Source organism: Panicum virgatum, chromosome 3N (assembly GCF_016808335.1).
Source record: "Panicum virgatum strain AP13 chromosome 3N, P.virgatum_v5, whole genome shotgun sequence".
NCBI classification, from domain to species: domain Eukaryota; kingdom Viridiplantae; phylum Streptophyta; class Magnoliopsida; order Poales; family Poaceae; genus Panicum; species Panicum virgatum.
Window position 1 is genome coordinate 65,401,221 of NC_053147.1, and position 22,711 is coordinate 65,423,931.

Below are 22,711 nucleotides of genomic sequence, written 5' to 3' on the forward strand. Positions count from 1 at the left end.
TGAAAGACTGCATAGTGACCCTGATTGTAGAAAATGTAGATGTTTGGTTTGAAAATTTAGCTCAAATCCCTAAGGCCACTAGGACCACATGTCATAGACACCGAAGGGCGAAGGAACACGAGTCATACATAGTATAAATTTTCCGCAAAGGCCCCGTATTACGTTTATCCATCATGTTTTGCAAAAAGAGAAATTCTGAAAGCAACAACAACTAGGACTAGGATCTTTAAATATCTCGCGATTTATTTTTCATCCTTTCATATATATATATTCTTGCACTCTTGCCGGACGGCGGGGGCGCAGAAAGGGGAGGAGATGGAAGTCCTGAGGCGGACGGGGGAGCAGAACGGGTGCGTGCTGGACCGCTGGGCTTCTGCTGCAAGGGCGGGCGGGCGGACTACTAAAGCAATGATTTCTCCTCTTCTCCGCTCCCCGACCGAACCCGGCTCCGTTCCAATCCGATCAGCCGGCGCCCGTCGGCACGATCCTCTCGGATCAGACGGCCATGAGTCGGATGGGACTCTAGGAGCCGCCTTCATGAGTATATAAAGGGAGGCATAGGGTCCTCTCGGGCAGAAGACGAACAAGAAAGAGATAGGCAGAACAAGAACTAGAACTAGAACTCGACCAGCAAGCTCGAATAACTCGGCGAGATCTTGCTGGGCGACTTGTAACTCGACCTCGACATTTTGAGAATCAATAAAGAAAGCAGCACACATGACGTAGGGTGTTACGTGATCTAGCGGTCCGAACCTATCTAAATCGTGTCTCTGTGTTCTTGTGTGTGCAACACCGCGCTACCAAGCCGCCACCAATCCCAACCGATCAACTAAACCCCCCGCGTGAGGAACCACGTGGAGGGCTGCCGGTGGCGAAACACCGACACTTGGCTCGCTGCGCTCCTCCTCTTTCTCATCCTTCGCCGCCGTCGCCGCTCGGCTCGCCGAGCCTCTCCTCCGCCTCGTCGCCGCTCTGCCCGCCGCACCCCCTCCTTCGCGGCCACTGCCACTCGGCTCGCTCGTGGAGAAGGCCGCCGGCGCAGCGCGGGGAGAAGGAGGCCACTGGCGCAGCGCGAGGAGGAGGATGCGTGGGCTGCCGGAGGTCGGCGGGCGTAGTGCGAGCAGAGGGAGGCGCGGCGACGGCGCAGCGCGGCGATGAGGAGGCGCGGGCGGCCGGCGGGCAGAGGGAGGCACGGCGACGGGGATCGAGTGGCGGGGCGCGGGTGGAGGTGCGGCGATGGCGGCCAGCCGTGCGGCGGGGCACGGGCGGCCGGTGGGCAGCGACGGCGGCGGGCGGAGGGAGGCGTGGGCGGCTAGGAGCAGAGAGGAGATAGAGAGAGGATTGACACATGGATATCTGACGAGTGGGCCCAGGTGCCACTCGTATGCGCCACATCAGCGAAACCACCTATCAAAACAACCCGATGGTCAAAGTTGAGCGGTTTTGATAATTCGATGACCAAACATAACTGGTTTTGTAGTTTGATGACCAAAAGCAAACTCCGGCGATAGTTGAATGGTCAAAAATGGACTTCTTCCTTTATGTTAATACTATCTTATTAATATAACAGATAAATATGTTCATTAATGCTTTGTTATCTTGTCACACTCTTTTTGTCACTTTAATTTAATATAAACCATTACACACGATCTAGAATGCTTTTTTTATTATCATGGTAATTTTCTTAGCCTCTCAGCGAAAGTGCCGATTTATTTTAATACTATCTTATTAATATAGTCTTATCACACTCTTTTTGTCACTTTGTTTTAACATTGCTTATTGACTTCTTAATTACATATGTAAGTAGCATGATACATAGTTTTTTTTCGTCACTGACGAGCAGGCTGCTAGCCAGTACTGGTAGCAAGCTTGGCGATTAGGTCCTCCAGGATCGTGACGGCCTCTCTTAGATTTTCCTGATCGTTGAGGAATTGCAAGCATGCCTCCTTAAGCCCATGGCAATGGTGGTCCCTGGCGAATGCTAGGATGATTGCCACGGTTCTGGCATTGACAAACTCGCACAGCTTCTCTTCGCAGAGCAGCCTTAGCCTCTCCATCTGGAGCCTGTTGGCTGCGGCAACCAGGTCCGGGAGCATCGCCGCTGCTTCTCCTTGCTTCATATCCGGCAAGGAGTCCGTGTAGATGTAGCGGAGCAAGGCCTCGAAATCATGTGCTTCCATGTCCTCGATCCGTACGACGATGGTTGCTGCTGCGCTCTTCCTGGTGAGGCCAGAGAGCTCAGCGTGGAGCACCGGAGACCGAGCCATGAGCACGCACCTGTGCGCCATGAAAGTTGTGCCGTCCACCTCGAACGTCACGTCCGCACCCTCCCCGGTCTCGAGGAGGCGGCCTAGGTGACGGTGCAGGTCCGACGGTGGCACCGGCCCCACCGAGGTTTTGCCGAGGTCGATGCTCTTCGTCTGAATCTCCTTCATGACCGTGACATCACACACTACCGTGAAGCAGTTGTCCTGGAGATGCTGAGACCTCTCCAACTCGTCTCTCCTGATTAAACTCGTGGTGCCCCAGCCAATACCAGTGGTATGTCTTGTCTCAGTGGTGAAGTACAGCACCGGCTTCCCCTCGCGATCAAGCAAGCTAAACGTGTGTTTGGCTCTCACGCCTTGTGGGACATTGCTTTCTAGCCGGAGGAACATGGATATGTAGTCGGAGCAAGCCGAGGAGAGGCCGTTGGGGTAGTAGAGGATGCACCAGTTGTGGCCTCCCACGCGGAAAGGCTGGGACTTGATGTTGCTGCCGGTTGGGACATCCTTGGTGTGGGAATAGCCGTCGATCTTCAGAAGGTGCTGCCCGCTCTCGGTGAGGGCAAGGATGGCTGACGCAGACCGCGACACTCGGCCGTAGCTTTTGGTCGTCATGGAATATTGGAAGGATTGCTTCCGGTTCCTCTTCTTGCTGGCTGCATTTCGCATGCAGAATTTTATAAGAATATTATAATATATATAAGTTGTATGCTGGCCCCATTATTACTTGCAAACGAATCATGGTATACATGCATATGATCGTTTTGGTATATATGCTATTCCGATATTCTTAACTTGCAATACGACAAATCCATTGTTAAATCTTGCCCCTTTATATTATTTTAAAGTGTGAAGCCAAGAGAAAAATATGGTCACCCTGCCACATGAATGCCGATCTAGTACGTGGATTCATAATCATTAGCGTGTTGTATCCACCAAAACTTTTGTGAACTGCACTACTACAGATAGAATAGGAATATAGTGTCGATTTGTAACCTCCATATAGTAGCGGTTTTCATAACGGGGAATCGGCACTAAAGACCTACAACATTAGCACCGGGTGTGTCAACAACTGGTGCCAAAAGTTGGTAAAAATGCTAAAATTATTTTGCTCCTTTGGAGTTCGAACCTAGAACCTGCAACATCACATGCAAATCCCATCTTAGTATTACACCACAAAGTCACATGTGCATAGGTAAATAATGCTATTTTATAAAAAAAAATAAAATCTTTTAGAGGAGGCTCCGAATATCTATTTAGAGAACCAAATTTGGAGGACATGGTTGCAGACAGCCTCGTTGGAAGCAGGCAGGATGCTCCAGTTCTGAGCTGCTCGCTGCATGCTATAGGTTTAGGGGAGGACAACGGTTTGGTATAGAAGAAAACCAGTCAATTGTGAACTTAACAATCCCTACCTAAAAGCAGAACTGGTACTCCTTATAGTTTACTGTTTCTCCCTTGAAACCTGTTTCGGCGTAAAATTTTCATTGTAGAGATGAGTTCACAGTGATTTGAAAATGCTTGCAAAACTTATAAATTGTAGAAAATGAAGGACCCCAACCATAAATATGAGATTGCTCAAGGTCTCCCAATGCTATCAACAATACAACGGATAAGTTCGATGAAAGTTTTGTCACCAATAACGAACTTCATCCTGCACGTCTAGCAGATTTATCTATCAGTATATGAGCAAGAGAGATTGACACACCTGGGTAAAACTGAATTAGCTTGCAGAGATGATGTAGAGGTTATTTAACTTGGAGATGATTTGACGTAGTTCATTCTGATGTGGTTGTGAGAGGCAGCGACACATATTTATACCCAAGGCCAAAAAAAGGCATCAAGGTTGAACTACTATATTTTTTTTTTAAAAAAGGACTATTATAATTTGACTCGAAGTATAAATTCTCCTGCTTTCTTGCAAGCAACCGAGTAAGGGCTACCCGTGTAAGTAAACCGCAAGCTTCCGAAGTCCTGGAACCTCTGCAATCCCTGTTTCCTGTCTTCGATAATGGGGTTCTCGTTATACCAAACTTAGGAATAATTCAGATAGGGTGGATGCCTTTTGTAAGTGTCGCTCCACTAGCGTGTGAAAATTTCTACAATGCAATTGTGATCATTAAAGAATATCGCAATTGGCTCGACCACCGATTTTCTTTTTTTTTCGATCACCATGTATATTTTTTTATTAAGAGGGCAGAATATTACTGTTATTTAAAGAGAGTAAGCCGCGGCTTATGAATTATAATAAATAAGAAGAAGAAAAAGATAACAGACTCCCGAATGCACTAGCAATCACCAAAATGACCAGAACCACTGAAACCCCCGAAAAAGTGAACTGTGGACAGCCCGGTCTGGAGAGACGGACCCTCCGTAGTATAGTTTTGAGTTGGTTCTAGAATCTTGGTGGTTCTGAGTTTGGCGCAATTACGAATGGCGGATCGTCAAGCCCTAGAGGGCGGATCGTTCGCCGGTCTCCCGAAGAGCTTGGACCGGCTGGCCCTAGTGGGCGAACTGTCCGCAGGTCATTTTGAGCGAGTTCATCAAAGGTGCAGAGCTACTGTGTTTCAAAGTATTTCAACTACGGACAATCCAAGATTTGTACGGTGGACAGTCTGCGGGTCAATTTGAACTGGTTGCCACTACATATATTGCAAAAATAGTCGTTGGGGGTTTAAGTACAGACAGTCCGAGGGTTGTACTATGGACAGTTCGGGAACGCCCAGTTTTTACAAGTTTTGAACATAACGGCTAGTTGAGATAAGGGGACACATAAATACTTGGTGCCTAGGTGTGGGCACACTCTATTGGCCATTTGGAACACTTGTTGAGCATACATGAGCCTTCCCTCTCCTCTGTCACACACGCTCATTTGGGGTTGATTTCTAGTGAGATTAATTGAGAGGAATCTAGTGCATTGCATAAATCGTGTGTGAGCTTTGAGGCACTAAGAAATCTTCAAGCAAGGTATTTGGCTTGTTACTCTTGGAGGTTGCCACCTCCTAGATGGTTTGGTGGTGATACACAATAAAGCTCTTCGAAGGAGATTGTGAAGAAGCTTCGGTGGTGATTTTGAGAGATGGAATCAACATTTAGTGAGGTTCTTTGATCCAATCAACATTTTATCTGTTCTGTTCATTTCTTCCGCAGAAGAAGGGCATCAACTACATTCTATTTTTTTCTCAACACTGGTGGTGTTTGGTTGCACCCAAATTTTTAGAATTTGTTTCTAAAATGAGCTATTCAACCAAACATTAGCTCATTATACTACCTTGGATTTTTGTGCATATGAGATAAAATCCCATTATCTAGCTTGGAGTTGCTATTCTTGTACAGTGTTCATTATCTACATTCTCGAAATCCCTTCAAACCAAACACGCCCTTATTTTGTTTTGTTGGCCTGTGCCTTATTTGTGATATAAATTTGTGCACGGCATCGATTTCAAGTCATGAGTGGAGTTCAAATAGCACAGGTCGAAATAGTGTTTCTTAACAATTTAGCAGCAGGGGACTATTGCAACAATCTCTACTGAATGTGGCACAGGCTAAGTGTCCATTTGCACTTTCACAAAGCATAGAAGGGGATGGTCAGGCAGGCTCCATTCAAGGCCAGCAGCGGACACCTTCACTGGTGAGGCTACTCTGCTGCCCAACGGACACCACTGCTGTTGCCGCTGCCCAATCCTTATTCAAAGCACGTGTTTTGATATGGTTAAGGTTTTGGATATGGGTTGAGGCAGGGTGTAGGTTGGCGATGGTGGGATGAGTGTGGAGCGGTGCAGTAGCGAGGTTGCCAGTAGTCACAGGTGAAGCTCGCGGAGGGTGGTGGTAGGGCGGGTGGGGAGGAGAGGGTTGGGGGCTCAAATGGCTGACATGCTTAGAGGGGTTGTTACTGGCCATGGCAGGCCCAACAGTGGTGGCGGACTGAGGGAGGTGAGGCATAGATCCGGCCTGGCAACTGTTTTTGACAATAACGTCTACCTTGAATCCTCAACACCCTATGTTTTTGACAAGTTACACTATAAGAACTTCCCAAATAAGATGGTGTTCTGCATTCTCACTAGCAACTGTTCAATAGGCTCAGCAGACTTACTAGATAAGTAGATAAGCACCTACTACTCAAACATGGCAAAATTCTTCAGCAATTTCAGTGCGATGATAGTGAAGACGGGCAACATTAGTCCTCTCCTCAATAGATTAAGTGGACAGGTAAGGAAAAACTGCAGGAAGGTAAGCTAGGACTGGTATATTTCAGTGTGCGAGGGTGTGTACCTGAAAATCACATTGAAGGAAGAAGTGCCCCTTTCCTGATGTTGTGATCTTCTCCAAAGATGTATCCACCCCTTTCAAAGAATATATGTGGAAGGAATAAAATGATGAAGAATGCTTTCAATTCAGTAATTGGTATTATCTTTCACTGTTTCCACTGCCCATCCTGAACATGCAAGCTGATAGACACCGGTTGTTCTGGTAAAGGCACAAGAGTACAAGACTAACACCACCAGGAAGACATGCTCAGACAGAGGTGCATTTCGATCATATATCATCACTTTGAAATTGGAGTGAGCATAGATAGTACTCACAACAAAGATGTTTACATGGGAAAATCAGGAAACAGTTCCATAAAAAGATGGCTTCCAGCTCCCATAATTGCAACCCGAGCATACAGTGACATGAATACTTCCTAAAATAGTTACTACTGGCAGGGTCACGACTGATGAATATTGCGTATGGCTGCATTGACACTTTTACAGTCGAAGTCCATGATCTTCATCCAGTTCTCGAAATCTTCAATTTCCTAAAAGAAACAGTTGCTGATCAGTCTGCTACATAATAGATTGGTACAAAAGCATAAAAAGAATCCCAAGAGGGGGCAGGGCGTGTGAACAGCATCACGGCGGCGAGTCACCCACCTTCAAGGCCGATCGAGTTGATCTCGTTGGTGGCCGCCAGCCACTGGTCAGTCTGCTTCCTGTACCGCGCGACGGTACGGAGCAGCGCGCGGGCCTCGATCTCGATGCGCTTCTCGTTGACGAAGAGCTCCTGCACCCCGCCGTCGACCGTGTCCACGAGAATATCGGCGACCCGCGCTGCGCTCCTCAAGGCGTCCTTCTTCGCTCGCTCTGCGCAGCGCGTGGAAACTCACGCCGTCAAATCAAGGGGATGTGTAGTGAGGACGAAGGAATCGAATCGATCACAGAAGAAGAGGCGTACCGGTTTGCTGGCGCTGGCAGTGGGATTGGTGGTGGTGCTGGTGCACGATGCGGAGCAGCGCCTCCTCCAGCCCCGGCTTCCCGCCAGCTGCAGCTGCCGCCACTGGCTTGGCTCCGTCCATCCCGTAGAGCAGAGCTGCAGAGTCGAGGGCGGAGGGGCGAGTGGTAGTAGTCCGGCACTGCCGTCTGCGGTCTGCCAGAGCAAGGAGGCGGAGGGACGCCGCCGCCACCGCCACCGCTCGCCGCGACTTCGGGTAGCCGCAGAGCCCCCTGCGCTGCCTGATGGGGCCGTCTGGGAGAACCGAACGGAGGTCGGGGAAGGAAGCGGTGGGGAATCGGGGATTCCATCGGGGAAGAAGACGAACGGCGCAGCCTGGACCTGGGCTGGGCGCAGGGGCGGTAAGGGGTCTAAGATTTTAAATTACAAAATCTAAGGGCCGGGTTCTAAAAAGACTGGATTCTAATCTTATATAATTTTGAACTAAATAATTTAAGAGTGTTGTTGGGCTGTGAAGAGGCCACTAGAGCCATGGCCCATTTCCACCCCTAGCTGGGCCTTATTTCATGGGCTGGATCCGCTATCAGAGCAGGGGGAGAGGCGCGGCTTTTTTATTTTTATATTTAAAAAATACAAAATTTCAAAACTATAATACCAGAAAAGGAAAAAACAAAAATAGACTCCTACCGCGACCCGGAGGTGCGGTAGGTGGCCTACCGCTACACGGGGTCGCGGTAGTTTTCCTTACATGTAGGTCCCTGCCGCGCTCGGGCCGTACGTGGGCCGGCCCCTACTGCGACCCCGAGGCGCGGTAGGGTGCCTACCGCGGCCCCGAGGCGCGGTACGCTCCCTACCGCGGCTCGGGGTCGCAGTAAGGTGCGTTTTTTAGTTTTTACATATGTCTATTTTTGATTTGTTACAATTATGTAAAAAAAGGTTTAGTGATATAATTAGTTCTTTTTTTAATGGAGTAAGGTATATTTTTTGGGGAAATTCTAATTCAGTGTAATATATATGAAAAAGAGGATGCGTGAGTGAAGGTAAAAGATAAAATATTTTTCTTGAACGACATAGATAATTCATAGATAGAATAGAAATCCCAGCTGGCAATATTTGCAAGTTACATAGCTGATACATGGGTAGAACACAACAACAAAAGTAGGCTACATTTATGAAATTGAAAGATGACTACTAGGACATAAACAAGTGCAGACACAATTGCGATGGCACATGCACATAGTGCCTTAGGTAATTTAAAAAGCCGGGAACCTAATAACATGAGCCAATTCGTCTATGCGAACTGGTTGGAATAATACTGCGATGGGCCTCCAGGATCATAGTAGCCGGCACCTCCAGAGGGTGGGGACTTGGGTGGCCAGGTTGGCTTCGGGTGGTATGGGCACCTGCAATACGGGTCAGGGCATATGGGATCACCTTCTATGCTAACCACCAATGCGTTGGCCTCTGCCTCGTCTTCCAGAGACTTGACGCGGCACTCGAGGTCTTGGATCTTGTTCTTGAGGTGGTTGATGTAGTCTTGGACGTGGTCCCAGTGCGGAGGATCTACCCACTTCGTGAAGCGGCAGTTACGTCATGAGAGTTCTGCAGTGAACAAATAGTGTTAGATAAAGTTGGGATTTATTTCCAATATTGCAAATTGTGCATTGAGGTATAAGAGCACTCACATAGCCAAAAGGGCATATCAAAAAACGACGGCCACCATCGATGTAGTCATCAAACATCTGCACGACAGAAGGCTGACCACATTTGCACTGAGGCCACGACTCATTCCTCTGTTCGTAAGGCCTAAGCTTGCGTCCTCCAACGAAGTCCTCTATTCCCTCTATCGGGGAATCATCTAGTGGATGATCATACATATCTGGGCCAGGACCAGCACCCCAGAGGAACTCGCGGCTCCGACGGCCTCCACCCCTCCCTCCCCAGCCGCGGGCTCGGCCACGGCCACGGCCACTCTCTCCAGGCTCCACCATTGTTGGTTGGCTGCGGTTTTGTGTTGTGTGTGAGTTGAATGGGTGCTGTGAAGGGGTATTTGTAGGTGGCTGTGAGGGTGAGGCATTGAGTGGTTATGTCGAACTGGAAAAGCCTATAAAGCAATTATCACGTCGGACAGAAAAGCATACAGAGGTCTAGTCATATCGATCTGAAAAGGCTACGAGGGCACGTCGACCTGAAAAAGGCTATAATAGGTTGTACATGTTTTGTCACGTCGAACTGAAAAGGCTACAATAGACTGTACAGGTCTTGTCACATCGAACTGAAAGGCTACAATAGCGTGTTTAGGTCTAGTCAGTAGGTTGGCGTGACGCTGAGGTATTGAGTGCACATGAGAACAATAGTTGTACATTCAATGACAACAATAGTTCGAACAAGAATTAATAGTGCGGATCACAAGAAGAGATAACTAATACGTAACACACACTAGTCACACAATCCAAACTACCTAACCACCCTTGGTCTTCTTACCCTTGTTCGCCCTCACATGGTCGACAGAGTACGTGAGACGGTCCGGGCTGCGGCGTCTGTTCGGCCTGACGGCGGGCTGCGGTGTCTACTGTGAGAAGACGGGATCCTGCAACCATGGAGGTGGTGCACCTGGCATCTGCGATGAGCCCATGACGTCGTACTGCGTGTCGATTTCCGACATGTGGAACTGAAGATCATCATCATTGCCTGTCGTGTGGACCCAACCTATGAGAGGACAAGCACAATTTAAGTTTTGTTTGAAAGGCTTATTGTAAGCGGTAACATTTTTACAATCTTACCTGGACCCCTAGATTGGAAACCACCTGCGTCCATAGGTGTGGCGGTCGAAGTGCTCGTCTCCGTAGTAGGGTGATATTCTGCATGGAAAAATGGTGGTAAGGTGCAGTCATTATATATTTGTTACGATAGACATAAATACGAAGGGTGGAGCATGAGTCTTACCGGTGTATGCTGGTGTGTGCTGTGGTGGTGGCATAGGCACAGATTGCTGCGGTGGTGGCATAGGCACAAATTGCCGCGGTGGTGCCTGCATTCCTGGAACAGGAAATGGCTGCGGCATCCAAGGAGCATAACCAGGATATGGCTGAGGGGGGTAACCATAGCCTACGTATATTTTATATGCTTTATAAGTTATGATATTTTATAAAGATTTGAAATGACGTGACAAAAGACATGACAATGGCCTTGTTTGGATGTGCTAGAAAACTAGCACGCACGCATCCCGAAAAAAAGAATCTCGCATGCATGAAGCACTAAATGAAGTCTATTTGCAAAACCTTTTTAGGGATGGGTGTAACTTTTCGCGACGAATCTAATGGTGGTAATTAATCGATGATTTGATACAGTGATGCTACAGTAACCATTCTCTAATCGCGCGGTCAAAGGCCTCATTAGATTCTTCAGGGTCACTAGCGCGGGGTTCTGAAGTTGGTTTTGTAAACTGACTTTGTTTGACACCGTAATTAGCAGTCAAAGTTGTTACTATTCCTAACGTGCTACAGTTCTAGCACGAACCAAACAGGACCAATGACTCATACCTAGAGCGCCGTAGTAGGGGGGAGGTCGTACTGGTTGCTGGTAGGATGCCTGCGGTGGCTGGGCGAAGTGCTGTGCTTCCCCATATGGCGCATAACTACCACAAGCTTGAATGGCAGAACGTAGACCTCCGTGCATCCTGACCCAAGCATCTTTGTTGTCATCAGGGCTCATGTTTGTTCCGGCTTCGATACCCTCGACATGTGTGTTTGCTTCTGTCTCCAACAACCTAAGCATGTTCAACTGCAAAGACCAAAGTTCATTCAGTACTAATTTCCATGCGTAATAACATGTCATGGAATCGTACATAACAATCAGTACAAATTACTCACCGCGCCCGCTAGGGCCTCATCTCGATGATATGGGTACGTGTCCTCCGAAGTCGCCTAGTGTGGCTGCGCCGTCATGTCCGGAAATATGATGCGAGAACGAGTACGAGGCTCATAGTACCTTAGATAATCCCCATAAGACCAATCTGTATGTGGCCCAGTCAGTGGGGCCACATGCTGAGTAGCTTCGTTCCAAGCCTCTACCAAATCATGTAGCTTAGTCACCCAAGAGGATGAGGCGGGCACTCCTAACCTGGTCAACCTGCAACGCACGTACACGTATTAGCAATGCCTTGATAGTAAAGCAATATTAGGAATGATGTTATATTAAACGAACTTGGATAATTTCGTACCTGTGATTGTTACGCGATACTCGATCGAACACACGAGCCACTGGATATGTCTGACGCTGACCAAACTGTCTCATCACTCTATCCGGCATGTGAGGCTCAATAGCAATATCGTACACCAAGGTAGCAGTAGTCAGCCACAAACCTTGGCCCTCGTAACAGAGTGGAGCCAAACCACGTGGAGCACGAATCTGTACACGAGCGAGCAAGTACGGCTCCCACACCACGTCATCTGGTGATAGGCGATCCAGCTCCCGGCGAAAGTCCGGGTGTGCTCGACGCACTTGGTCGGTTGCCCAATTTGGCTGCTCATGGATTGGACATAATCAAATTGAGCAATATATGGTTTATATGACAAGACATAGTGTACGGGATAATCGAAGAAGCATGTATGGTTCACGTACCTGTCGAGCGTACCAGATAGTCCCCATAGTAGGGTTCTCCGCCACAAGGTCACCGTACAAGTCCTCGTCGTACGGTGTGTGGTCTACGAGCGGTCGCCCGATGGCGATCCTTTCATAAGACCATAGCTGTAGGAAGAGTGGGCAGCCAGTGATGAGTGCACCATCTTCAGTCTTCTGGCAGGCATCACAAAGTCCACGGTATGTGGCCGCAAGTACTGCAGAACCCCAAGAGTACAGAGGCACCTCCCCTGGAGGCGCGTCTGCGATCTCCTGTGCGTACACACCGAGGACCTTGTCCACACTGGCCTGATGTGTGTTCACGAACATGACCATGCCAAATATCCACAGCAAGTACACCTCAAAGGACCGTGTCACACTGTCATCATCAGCCCCAACAGCTAGGTGATTTGCCTGCATATATTTTGTAAGTTCATAAGTAGAATAGAGGGATACAACGTAGTTTAATTGTTACAATGATTGTTAACGTTTCATACCTGGAATTGTAGAAACCAAGACTTCATGGGACCATAGGATTTAGCTGGGTGCGGGATGACCTCGCCCAGGCCATCCATAAGCTGCACGTTCTCAAACCGAGCCTCGAGCTCGGCCTTCCAGGTTCTGCGCACCTCACGTGGTCCGACTGCCGGGCTGGCGATCGGGAGCCCAAGCAAGTAGGCAACGTCCTGCAAGGTCGGTGCCATCTTCCCACACGAGAGGTGGAACGTGTGTGTCTCAGGCCTCCATCTCTCAACGAGAGCAGTCGGCAGGGACCGGTCCAACTGCACCATTCGGCCCTCCAGTAGATGGCCGAAAGTGAGCAGTCCCACTGCGTTCAACCTGTTTAGATCAATGCAGTTAGTATATTGTTTACAACTATAAGAAAAGCAGACAACGTGATGGATATTGAGATATAGTACCTCGCAGCCCAACGAACATCCACGTCGAGCACCTCCAGCGGTGCACGCAATCGAAAGGCCTTTGGCTTCTCGCGTTTAATGGAATACGGTACGTGCGATGGCCCGAGTCTATAGTAGGGTCTAGTAGCTCGGGCGTCGGAAGCTCGTGTCCGGCCATGGCTGCAAATTTCCAGTGAGAAACAATGTTACAAGCGTCAATAATGAGTACAGAATAAAGTGATTTGTTGAAAACATACAAGACAAGTACAGAATCAATAATATGAGTACAAATAATAATGTTCTAGAATCCAACGGTGCAATAATATGAGTACAATAATAATGTTCTGAATCCAACATTAGAACAATAATAGTACAAGAACAATGCAATACATAAATAACTAATTTATTATCGAAACTAAGCCCTCATGCGTCAATAAGCTTGGCTAAAATCAGGCGGTGCTCCATCATTAGGGTTGCCTGATGGTCCAGCCTCTGCTTTCGCCGCTATTGCATTTAGATGACACTTCTTGTAGTTGTGGCCCTCCGGTCCACATTGGCTGCATCTCTTCACTATCTTCCCCACCTCGGACTCATCCATACCATTACGAATCTGACGAGTCTGCTGACGCCCTCTTCCTCTCTTTGCACGTTCATCTGGTATAAACATTTTTGGTTTGTTGTCCTCGGTGAAAGATCCAAAAATTCCAACTGAGTATACTTCATGCGACCAAGTTTGAACTGCTGCCTCCTTTGTGAAATACGGAGAAACAAATGATCCTACTTGAACACCAGCTACTGAGCACGCAGCGATAAGGTGCGAGCATGGAACATGGAACAGTGATGGTTTGTGGCAAGTGCAAAACACCATGTTGTCAGGCTTAATCAATACTTCTTGTTGCACTCGCTCACCATGAACTCCAGCCGTAGCTCTGCCTGAGCAGCAAATCACGAACCTTAGCTCTCTTGTCCCCATTGTTAGTACGTTGTGTCCTTGGGCCTTCTCGGTTTTCTCAGCCATGTGTGTTGTGATCCTAGAACAGAACAGAACACCAGGGACATTCATATGCAGACTAGCAGCCATGTAACGCTCCTTGAAATACCTTGCACAACCATACAAGATGAACTCAACTATGCCCACCAGTGGCAGGCGACGTGCATGACACATTACCATGTTGTAGCACTCTGCATGATTTGTAGTCTGGATCCCATACCGACATCCATTTGTATCATACAAAAACGACCACTTCTCCTTCGGTGCATCTCTAATCCAATGCGAGAATGGTTTCCTACTCACTGACTCTTGTGATTGCCTCCTAGTAGAACTAGAGGCCCTTGCCTTCTCACTCTCAGCGGTCATCTCATCAAGCATCTTCCATATAGCATTGAACTTTCTCTGTTGGTTCTGAACGCAAAGCCTCTTGAACAGGTTCATCAGGTCCTGGTTCTTGAATCGCTTAGAAGTTTGCACCCATATGCCGTATGCACCACCTATTCCTGACATCAGGCCATATAGCAGGGCTCCCGTGATATCCATTTTGCAAACCCTCTATTGTTGCAAGCAAACCTGAATGCCTATCACTGATTAGGCACACACAAGGACGTTGAGCGACCACGTGCAGCTTCACTCTTTCAAGGAATCAATACCAACTCTCTGTGTTCTCGCTCTCAACAAAAGCAAATGCGACTGGAACGATCTGATTGTTAAAAACTACTCCAATTGCAGTAAGTATGGTTCCTTTATATTTTCTAGTCAAGAAGGTGCCGTCGATGCAGAGCATAGGGAGGCAATACTGAAATGCCTTGACACAAGCACCGGGACAAAAAAAATGCTCGCTGCATAATCGTAGGCCCATCTCCCGTCGTCGGGAGGTCGTGGATGGCAAATGCACTGCCATGATTCCTTGCACAAATTGTTTGCAACATAAGAGGCAGGTTATCATACGATGCTTCATATGTCCCAAACCTCATCTTGAACACCTTTTGCTTCGCTCTCCATGCCTTCACATAGCTGATTTTGTATTGGAATGATTTTTCAATGTGTCTAATGATTTGCTTTGGCTCGAAGTCCATCTTATCAATGATAAAACCATACATATGCTTGGCAACAAATGACGAAGTTACGTTGCGGTGTGTTTGCTCAACACCTTCCGAATGACAAGTATGCTCTGTAATAATGGAGCACTCCCAATGAGTCTTCCATCTTCCCTTGTAGGCATGCACTCGCCATGTGCAATCATCTTTCACACACTTGACGTCATATTCTTTGCTGCTAGACTTGACAACTCTGAATTCCTTCCTCAGAGAAACAGACCACCACTTTATGGCATCCTTAACTGCATCAATGGATTTGTATTTTGCCCCTGCACTACTTCATTCCCTCTATACTCCCATTCCTGGTGCTTGACACCTTGAACCACAGGATTACCAAAACTACGTTCTGCCCACTCAGCTGGCAATCTGCCTTCTTCTTCATCTGAAGAGTCCCCTGCTTCTTCCATCTCCTGTGCCTCCCGATCTTCTTCCTCCATCTCTTCCATGATTCTAGGTTTCCTCTCAACTTCGTCGGCCACACCTTGTGGTTCTGCTTCGGTGCCATGCCCAACTGGTTCATCATCCTCTTCTACCCCATGCCCAACTCTATCTGCTTCTTCTTCATGCACTGGAGCACTTGCTTGAACTTCTTCTTCATCACCACCACCGGCAACCTGTTCCTTGTTATGTATTTGGACATACATTACTGGGCACCAACCACGATCCAATGCTGCCTTCATATATGAATGCCATTCTTCAGTGTTTCGTATCAACATCAGATCCCATTGGTCTCCCTCCACAACCCAATTGGTCAGAGTTTGCACGGTCAGCACTTGCGTCTCTCGGTTAACATTGAATCCACGCTCCAGTGTCACACCCGGTTTATGAAGGCAAACCGAATGCATCTCACATGTGCGCCAGGATCAGTTTACACACATATGATTGACCATAAAGTGAATATCACACCGAGTGCAAGCGTAAAGAGAGTATTAAAGACTTTATTACAAAACTGAATGTCTTAAGCGAATAAAAAAACATCTAAAGAGTAGCAGCGGAATCTTCTTCAGCACAGGCAGATGACTGGGAGACACACGCCTAGAAATCCTCGAAGTCTTCTGGAAACTCTGGGCAGTTGTTATTACGGTCTGAGCAGCAAGTATGCAAGGGTGAGTACACTTATGGTTGGTACTCAACAAGTGGCAGGAAAACAACTATAATATATGCAAGGCTAATTCAAGGAATAGCTGACACGGTTTAACTGCACTCAGCAATTTTAGTTGGTCAAATTTTATTAGCAAGCATTAACTAGATATAAATATATACCATTAAACCCACGAGATAAGCATATGTAAAGATAAACAACAATAACCATAAATTAGAACATCGATTTAGATCAACTTCCAGTTCAATTATCATGTGAGGGTCCAAGCCGCTCTTGACCGTGAGCACGGCTAACCGGTTAGTTTTACACTCTGCAGAGGTTGTACACTTTCACCACAATTCGCGTAAAAGTTCCGAAGAACTTTGAACCCAACCATGCAAGTGCGGGCCAAGCACCATATCACACTTCCTTAGGTATGACTGCATAGGGACGCTACGAGGCCTTTACAAAGATTCCCTAACCTATGACAACCCGCTAAGGTTTCAAGCCAAAGTGGTCATAACACTGCCCTAATGAGGTGATACCTTGCCAAAGGATCATAAAACAATACCAATTGCCCCAAGAGGACTGAGCTATATCCCATCAATGCGTCCCCTCTTGCCCTTTCGGTAAGATTGTCACAAGCTAGAGTTTCTAATTAATCAGCCAAGACCAGAGCCATATAGTAATTGTGGTTGTACTGTTTTCTTGGGTGGTTCTCCATGTTCCAATTAACGCATATGATCTTGATTAAGAACATTAAGCCATCATGAACATGGAATAAAACATGTATAGCATTTGTATCATCATTAACCAACCATAACCCAAAGTATAGCAGCTAGCATAGCTACCCAACATGAAATTAAACCCAAGTTGATCAAGGAATAAGGTAAACAATACTAGGCATGTCCTTAACTCAGTTCCCATCATGTTATAGACACATGCATGAACATAAAAGTAAATGTGATAAATTTGGTGATTTCATGGGTCAAAAATATGATTAAGGGTCCACTTGCCTTCCTCAAACTGCTGCTGGTCCGGTCCTCCGAAGTCTTGATCTTGCTGCCGCTCCTCGAACTACGGATCGTCTATCGCACCAAACACACACATGCAAGCAAACAAGTACAAACAATAAGAAACAGTACACCAAACAATATAAATAGTACAAACAGAGGTTACTAAACTATTCTACTCGTTGCAACGATCACGTGAGCGCAAGAATCATCGAAAACGGATCTAAAACGAGAAAGTTATGCCTAAAACAAGATCTAAGGGCTAAAACGTAAATAAACCTTATACTCAGGGGTTAACTCATGAAAACAGGGGCTGTTTCGTAAATATTTTTCACTGCAGTGGATGGCGGGTTCTAATATGGGAAAACACAGGGGTTTCTTTGCAAAAACGACACGGTTGACCGTTATCTAATTTGGTTGACTGAGATGGGATCTAATCCGGGCCGTGGATCTCTGATCGAACGGTTATGGAGGATTGGAGCGGGCAGCGGCGGCGCTGGACAGCAGGCGGCGTGGCGAGCGGCGGCCTGCGGCGGCGGGATGGCCGGACTTGGCCGGAACGGCCGTCCCGGGGCTCGGATTCGAGCGCGGCTGGCACTGGAAGCATGCGCGCGGCACGGGAAATCGATCTAGGGTAGCTGCGCTAGCTGAGGCGGGCGGAGCAGAGTTTGCTACGGCGCATGGCGGATTGGCGGCGCCGGAGAGCTTTCCCGGGCAGAAAACAGAGCGAGAGGGAGGAAGAAGGGATCGGCGAGATTCCTCACACCACGAAGAAGCTTTGAGGCGGCGAAATCGTCGTGGAGCGGCGGTGGTGCGTTGTGACGGCGGCGGCGGCTCCCGGGCTCGAGCTTGCGGCGACGCGAGCTAGGGTTTTGCGAACGCGAGAGGCGGCGGCTGCGGGTTTGGTGGGTTCAAGGGGGGGTCTAGGGGCGCTTATATAGGGCGGAGCGCGGCCTTGGCGTGCGGGCCCAAGGGAACACGGCGGCGCAGAAATCTCGGTCGGATTCGACCGGGAGTCCGGCTCGGACGGGGAAGGAAGAAGATCCCGACGAGCGGGGCCCGCCTGGCGGTGAGACAGGGAGGGGAGGTGGGCGCTGGGCCAGACCGGGCTAGGAGACGGGGAACGAGCCGGCGTGGAAAAAAATGGGCTGCGGGAAAGGTTTCTGGGCTGCGGTGAGAGAAAAGGAAAAGAAAAATGGTGGGCCGGGCTGGAAATTGGTAAAGGGAAAGGTTTTGTATTTTTTTTTCTAAAGCAATTCTAACCCTTTCAATTCAAATTCAAACTCAAAGATTTGAATTTAAGTTGAACAACAAGCAAATAAAAATGCAAACTAGCATGAAATGCACACACCTATTTTCCTTATATTTATTTTATGGCTAAATGATTTATTTAGATTGCGATAAATGCTCTAGATTCAAGATAAAATAAATAGAACCTTATCGAACCTACAGAAAACCTAATTAAATTTGTTTAGGTTCCTAAAACTGAAATACGGGTGTTACAAACCTATCCCCCTTAAAAGGAATCTCGTCCTCGAGATTCGGCTGGGCTAGCAAAGAGCTGCGGGAATTCTGCCTGTAACTCATCTTCTCTTTCCCAAGTAGCCTCATCCTCTGCGTGATGACTCCATTGAACCTTATACATCCGTATCCTCTTACTCCGAGTAATTCACTCTAGTGTATCCAAAATTTTGACCGGATACTTAGTATAAGTCAGATCATCCTGCACATTCAATTCCTCCAGTGGCAATTTCTCCTCTGGCACCCTGAAACACTTTCTCAACTGAGATATATGGAACACATTGTGCACATCGGACAATCGGGCCGGTAGTTCTAGCTCATAAGCTACTTCACCCTTCCGGGCCAAGATCTTGAATGGTCTGATGTAACGAGGTGACAACTTCCCCTTAACTTTGAATCTGCGCAAACCTCTGATAGGTGACACTCTGAGATACACAAAATCTCCTTCTTCAAAGATCAACTCCCTACGTCCCTTGTCTGCATAGCTCTTCTGCCTCGACTGTGCCACTTTCAGATTCTCTCTGACAATCTGTACTTGTCGTTCGGCCTCTTTGATGATCTCTGGGCCGAACAACTGGCTTTCTCCCGTCTCACTCCAATATAATGGAGTCCTGCACTTCCTTCCATATAATGCCTCAAACGGTGCCATCTTCAAGCTAGCCTGGTAACTGTTGTTGTATGAAAACTCAGCATACGGCAAGCTCTTATCCCAACTGCCTCCGTGCTTTAGAGCACAAGCTCTAAGCATATCCTCTAACACCTGATTGGTCCTTTCTGTCTGCCCATCCGTCTGCGGGTGATAAGCTGAGCTGAAGTTCAACTTCGTATCCATTGACTCATGTAACTTCTGCCAAAACCGAGACGTGAACTGAGTACCTCTATCAGACACAATCTTCTTAGGCACCCCATGTAAGCAGACAATCCTGGATATGTATAGCTCTGCCAGTTTGGCTCCCGAGTAAGTAGTCTTCACTGGAATAAAGTGAGCTACCTTTGTCAACCTATCCACAATAACCCATATGGAATCATAGCCATCCTTTGTACGTGGTAACCCCACAATAAAATCCATACCAATTTCTTCCCATTTCCATTCTGGTATTTTCAATGGTTGCAACAAACCGGCTGGCCTCTGATGTTCTGCCTTGACTCTCTGACACACATCACATATGGCCACGTGAGCTGCAACATCATGCTTCATACCATACCACCAATATCTTTCTTTCAAGTCCTGGTACATCTTGGTGCTGCCTGGGTGAATCGAATAGGCTGAATCATGGGCTTCCTTTAGAATATTCTCTTGCAGATGATCCACCTCTGGCACACATATCCTCTTTCTGAACCACACGGTTCCATGTTCATCCTCAGTAAAATCAGGTGCCTTGCCTCTTTCTATCAGCTCCTTGATCTTATCATCCTCAAGCTGACCCTTCCGTATCTCTTGCTCAAGTGTCGGCTCGACTTCTATAGTGATTCCCTCAGTGTGACCAACAAAACCAAGATTGAGTTTCTCAAACTCCCAACACAATTCTTGAGGCATCTGCCTAACTCTCATTGCATTTACATGGCTCTTGCGGCTCAAAGCATCTGCAACCATATTAGCTTTCCCTGGATGATAGTGTATCTCCAGGTCATAATCCTTTATGAGCTCTAACCATCTTCTCTGTCTCAGGTTGAGATCATTCTGAGTGAAGATGTACTTCAGACTCTTGTGATCAGTATATATCTGACATCTATGTCCCAACAAATAGTGTCTCCATATCTTCAAGGCATGTACCACGGCTGCTAATTCCAAGTCATGAATGGGGTAATTCTGCTCATGCTTCCTCAACTGACGAGATGCATAAGCAATCACATGTCCCTCTTGCATCAGCACACAACCTAGTCCTTGCCGGGATGCATCACAATATATATCAAAGCTCTTGTGGATATCTGGCATAGCCAACACTGGTGCTGTGGTCAATCGTCTCCTCAATTCCTCAAAACTGGCTTGGCACTCATCTGACCATACAAACTCTTTTCCTTTCTCCAGTAGTGAAGTAAGGGGTTTCACTATCTTGGAGAAGCCTTCTATAAATCTTCTGTAGTAGCTTGTGAGTCCTAAGAAACTCTAGATTTCTGACACTGTCTGAGGTGGTTCCCACTTCAACACATCTCTGACCTTGCTGGGATCAACTGCAATTCCTCCATCTGTGATGACATGACCAAGAAACGAAACCTCTTTCAACCAGAATTCACATTTGCTGAGCTTGGCATACAACTGATTCTCCCTGAGCTTCTGCAAAACAAGCCTCAAATGCTCCTCATGTTCCTCCTGATTCTTGGAGTACACCAAAATATCATCGATGAACACCACTACGAACTTGTCGAGATACTCCATAAACACATTATTCATCAAGTACATAAAGTAAGCTGGTGCATTGGTCAACCCGAATGACATGACCGTATATTCATACAACCCATATCTGGTAGTGAAAGCGGTCTTGGGAATATCCGACGGTCGTATCCTCAACTGGTGATACCCTGACCTCAAATCGATCTTGGAGAATACCTTGGCTCCTCTCAGCTGGTCAAACAAATCTTCTATACGAGGCAACGAATACTTATTCTTGATAGTGACTTCATTTAATGACCTGTAGTCCACACACATCCTCTGTGTGCCATCCTTCTTGTCAACAAAAATCACTGGTGCTCCCCATGGTGACGAACTAGCACGAATAAATTTCTTATCTAACAATTCCTTTAATTGTTTCTTAAATTCTTCTAGTTCACCAGCGGACATTCTATATGGTCTCTTAGCAATAGGTGCAGTGCCAGGTAAAAGATCTATGATGAACTCAATGTCACGTTCAGGTGGCATACCTGGCAAGTCATCGGGGAACACATCTGAGTACTCGCATGCTATCCTGATGTCCTCTATCAGAGCAGCCTTCATCTGATTCACCGTACAATCTGCTGATGTTGGAGGGGTTGCAACAAACTCAAACCTCTCACCTGCTGGGCTAGTGAGGAGCACTGATCTCTTGGCACATTGAATGACAGCATCATACTTGGTCATCCATCCCATTCCAAGAATGATACCAATACCACTGGACTCCAGAACTATCGGATTTGCCACAAATTCTTTGCCCATAATCTGTATTCTAACCCCAAAACACCGATACATAGCCTTCATATTTCCCCCAGGTGAATTTACTAGCATGGTTCTAGGCATAGTGCAAAGAGGAATAGAATGATTGGCTACGAACTGAGCAGATATGAAAGAATGCGTTGCTCCAGAATCGAATAAAACTGATGCAGGAGCTGAGTTGACGAGAAACATACCGAACACAACATCCTGTGCCTCCTGAGTGGACTCCGCGGCAACATGGTTCACCATTCCATGGACGTAGTTCTGCTGCCCACAGTTGCCCTGGGGAGTTTGGTTGTTTCTCGGCTGCTGCTGCTACTGTGGCTGTTGTTGTTGAGGGGTCTGTCTCTGCCCACTGTTACTGGACTGGCCTGGCGTACCTTGGTTATTCCTGTTGGGACAAGCATGAGCAATGTGCCCAAGCTGACCGCACTTGAAGCAAGCATTGCCTCCAGAAGGTGCGGGGTTGTTGTTTCTCACAGGGGTACCGGCTGGAGTGTTCTGACGATTCTGCTTGGGAGTGGCGCGTTGAGCTGACTGCTGATTCTGCTGGTACTGCTGAGCTGGGCGCTGGTACTGATACTGATTCTGCCCAAAATTGACATTTTGTCCTTCTGTGCGGTACTGGTTACCTTGCAGGGGTCCATAGCGCGGGCGCGAATTGCTAGACTGGCCTTGTGTCTCGAACTTCCGCTTCTGCTCGCCCATCTCCTTGTGAGCATTTTCCATGGCGATGGCATTGTCCACCAGTTTCTGAAAGCTATCAAACCTGTGCACCAACAACTGATATCTGATGGGTGCAAGCAGCCCTAGCCTGAACTAGTCCTGCTTCTGCCCATCTGTGGCCACGTCTGCGGAGGCATAGCGGGATAGCTGGATGAACT

At 47.5% G+C, this 22,711-nt stretch overlaps 2 protein-coding genes across 5 annotated transcripts; both read right to left on the reverse strand.

Moving 5' to 3' along the window:
- Positions 1 to 1,697: 1,697 nt before the first annotated feature.
- On the reverse strand, positions 1,698 to 4,061 carry LOC120666808 (BTB/POZ and MATH domain-containing protein 2-like). Of its 3 annotated transcripts, none has more exons than XM_039946754.1 (3): positions 3,826 to 3,963; positions 3,680 to 3,729; positions 1,698 to 2,920 (listed from the first exon to the last, which is right to left on the reverse strand). In XM_039946754.1, the coding sequence occupies exon 3, from the start codon at positions 2,877 to 2,879 to the stop codon at positions 1,848 to 1,850; it is 1,032 nt and encodes a 343-aa protein (XP_039802688.1). In that variant the 5' UTR covers positions 2,880 to 2,920; positions 3,680 to 3,729; positions 3,826 to 3,963; the 3' UTR covers positions 1,698 to 1,847. The 3 variants fall into 3 exon arrangements, with proteins under 3 accessions (XP_039802688.1, XP_039802689.1, XP_039802687.1); XM_039946753.1 differs by lacking the exon at positions 3,826 to 3,963 and adding an exon at positions 3,973 to 4,061 and having other exon boundaries at positions 1,699 to 2,920; XM_039946755.1 differs by lacking the exons at positions 3,680 to 3,729; positions 3,826 to 3,963 and adding an exon at positions 3,973 to 4,038.
- Positions 4,062 to 6,776: 2,715 nt separating this feature from the next.
- On the reverse strand, positions 6,777 to 7,861 carry LOC120663824 (biogenesis of lysosome-related organelles complex 1 subunit 1-like). 2 transcript variants are annotated; one of them, XM_039942761.1, is made up of 3 exons: positions 7,479 to 7,861; positions 7,178 to 7,387; positions 6,777 to 7,062 (listed from the first exon to the last, which is right to left on the reverse strand). In XM_039942761.1, the coding sequence occupies exons 1-3, from the start codon at positions 7,597 to 7,599 to the stop codon at positions 7,055 to 7,057; spliced, it is 339 nt and encodes a 112-aa protein (XP_039798695.1). In that variant the 5' UTR covers positions 7,600 to 7,861; the 3' UTR covers positions 6,777 to 7,054. The 2 variants fall into 2 exon arrangements, with proteins under 2 accessions (XP_039798695.1, XP_039798694.1); XM_039942760.1 differs by having other exon boundaries at positions 6,791 to 7,052; positions 7,479 to 7,851.
- Between the last annotated feature and the right edge of the window lie 14,850 nt (positions 7,862 to 22,711).

What these genes read in the sequence shown, in the direction of transcription:
- LOC120663824 (XM_039942760.1), bottom strand. Translation starts at nt 7,599, where the DNA reads ATGGACGGAGCCAAGCCAGTGGCGGCAGCTGCAGCTGGCGGGAAGCCG. An exon ending in CTGCCAGCGCCAGCAAACCG is followed by an intron (nt 7,388 to 7,478) that starts GTACGCCTCTTC and finishes CGCGCTGCGCAG; the next exon opens with AGCGAGCGAAGAAGGACGCC. An exon ending in CAACTCGATCGGCCTTGAAG is followed by an intron (nt 7,053 to 7,177) that starts GTGGGTGACTCG and finishes AGGAAATTGAAG; the next exon opens with ATTTCGAGAACTGGATGAAG.
- LOC120666808 (XM_039946755.1), bottom strand. Translation starts at nt 2,879, where the DNA reads ATGACGACCAAAAGCTACGGCCGAGTGTCGCGGTCTGCGTCAGCCATC.